The sequence below is a fragment of the Aplysia californica genome, unplaced genomic scaffold (assembly GCF_000002075.1).
Source record: "Aplysia californica isolate F4 #8 unplaced genomic scaffold, AplCal3.0 scaffold00047, whole genome shotgun sequence".
Classification (NCBI taxonomy): Eukaryota; Metazoa; Mollusca; class Gastropoda; order Aplysiida; family Aplysiidae; genus Aplysia; species Aplysia californica.
This window is the reverse complement of record NW_004797317.1, coordinates 1,942,287-1,944,562: the sequence shown is the minus strand read 5'-3', so window position 1 is coordinate 1,944,562 and position 2,276 is coordinate 1,942,287. Positions and strand designations below refer to the sequence as shown.

Below are 2,276 nucleotides of genomic sequence, written 5' to 3'. Positions count from 1 at the left end.
CCCCAACCTTCTTTAGCCTGATCAAACGACACAAAAATATATAATCTACCACGTGCGCACAGCATAAACAAAGGAAAAAGTTCAGTGGAAATTTGCCAAGTATTTCTTACATAGTTCAAGGTATCGCGTCTTCATTCCTTTTTAGTTGCTTGTTCCATTCAACGCAATGTCATGGGTAACGATATGAAGACATGGTGCACCTGCATTGAGCGAGTGTAACGAAAGAGAAATGTATTACATTTTGTATATCGGCTTTCCATCTCACTTTTAGCATTTTTACTTTCCAGTTAGGTCTATGTTACCGACAAAGCGGGACTGTTTAGTTGGTTTTTGTTTTCATTCTTGCTGCCATAAAAAAAAGAAACGAACACTCCTTTCGTCTCTCTGTTTTTGAAACAAAAAAGATAGCAGAAAATGTGCTCTTGTTTTTCATTTTCACTTTTTCATATAAAATATGTACAGTTGTCTGTCTTGTCGTTTCTGTCGCTGTATACCCCCCCCCCCCTTCCCACACACACACTCAACGCTCCCTCCCCAATAGTGCATTCCTCCCTGACTTTGACTGCCAGCTGTTGTTTTCTTTAACACTACCTATTGGAGTGTCTCTATCAAGAAGGGAAAGAACAAAAATTGTCTTTGTACGTGTGTATGGCAGCAACTCAAGCGCAAAGGTCGTTGTAGTAGCAGCAGCAGCAGTATGAGAAGCAGCCTACCTCCCTCCGCAGCAGCTGGCAGCGACCTCCTTTCTGAAAAATTAATGTCCAAATGAAGACGTGGCATCTCTCGAGTCTCAAAGAGACTGATAACTGACTCAAGACCTCGCTGTGTCCACATTGTTCCACGTGACGTCGACACTCTAATCTGTCACCCGCGACCCTCGTCTTGTACCGGCGGCCGTGGAGAGTCGTCTGTTTGTCTGTCTGTGGCACGGTCGTTCACTTGTGTGCTCTTTTGTATCTTGATTGAAAATGTTGGTGTGTTTGTACGGCTGGTGCAGTAAAATGAGTTTGAGATGTATGATTTATCACGTCTTTTCCCCCCTGACCCTCTTTTCATCGTTTTAAACACACACACTGCCTTTCTCACAATCATTATCGGTCAAAAATCAATCTTGCTACCTCCGTCTTTTTCTTGCATTTGTTGATGATGTCGTACATGGTTTCCCTTCCTCCCCACTGTCTTTCTCTTGTGAATTGTGTGTGCTTGTCCAACTTTTTGTCTCTGTCTGACTGCCTGTCTGTCTATCCAGTACTCTCGCACACACTCTCAAAAAGCTCGATTACTTGGGTTTTTGTTCTTTGAGTCTTTATTTAAAGAAAACATTATCAATGAACTATGCATGGTGCTGCTCCTCGTTGTCTGGTTTTTTCTTCTTCTGAATTTTGTTGTTGTTGCTGCTGCTGTTATTGGTAGTGGTGATGATGGCAATGATGATAGTAATGTCTGCTTTATCATCACTATCATTGTTAGTGCAGTTGTTATTTATTGTTGTTGTTTCTCTTCTGCGTCTCTTTTCACGCCATAAACAAGCATACATCGAGGAAACCAGACAACTGTCTCATCCTACCTTTTATTTTCCCAGAAAATGGCGGCTGGTCATCCTGGAACGAGTGGACTGAATGCTCCGTGACGTGCGGCAAAGGCAAACAACGGCGCTCACGCACGTGCACTGTGCCCTCGCCTTACAACGGCGGTCTCCCGTGTGAGGGTGAGCAGCAACAGTCGGTCACGTGCGGCCAGTACTGTGCCGGTGAGTACATGTCCGAAACAACTGGTGTCAATCATTTGTCTTTTTCTGTTGTTAGACAAACCGCGATTTGTATACATTAATGTTGTGTCTGCGGTTTTTTTTATGGCTTTTATTTCTAGATTCGTAGAAAATTGCCGGTTGTACATATAGAACTATGCCTCTGTGAAGCTTTGGTGTTTTTGACTTTTTCGTCTTTCATTGCTTATTTCTGGTTATTGACGACTTTTTCAAAAAGATTTACTGAAAAAGTTGGCTGAACTCTTTTTAGTATGGCTTGTTTCTCCTCATACTATATCCTCTTGTATGATACCTCACGTTAATTGTTTTCTGTCCACACATATTAATTTACCTCACCACTGTCATCTTTGTCCTCTAAATAGATTGAGTTGTCTCTGCCAGGCTCCCCCACCACCCCCGTCCCCACCAACGTGTTCTTTGTCGGTCGATATATTTCACTATCGGACGTCTTGCTTCTTTAATAATCTTAAAGTTAAAGTGTTGAAAGTAGAGTTAAACCTTTACAATG

At 42.3% G+C, this 2,276-nt stretch overlaps 1 protein-coding gene across 1 annotated transcript in view; it reads left to right on the top strand.

The window, feature by feature from the left end:
- The window catches only part of LOC101848804 (netrin receptor UNC5B-b), a 205,910-nt gene that overhangs the window by 154,763 nt on the left and 48,871 nt on the right, over positions 1-2,276 (top strand). Inside the window, exon 6 of the mRNA XM_035968228.1 lies at positions 1,583-1,750. Coding sequence (XP_035824121.1) covers positions 1,583-1,750 — 168 coding nt within the window. The remainder of the gene's footprint in view (positions 1-1,582; positions 1,751-2,276) is intronic.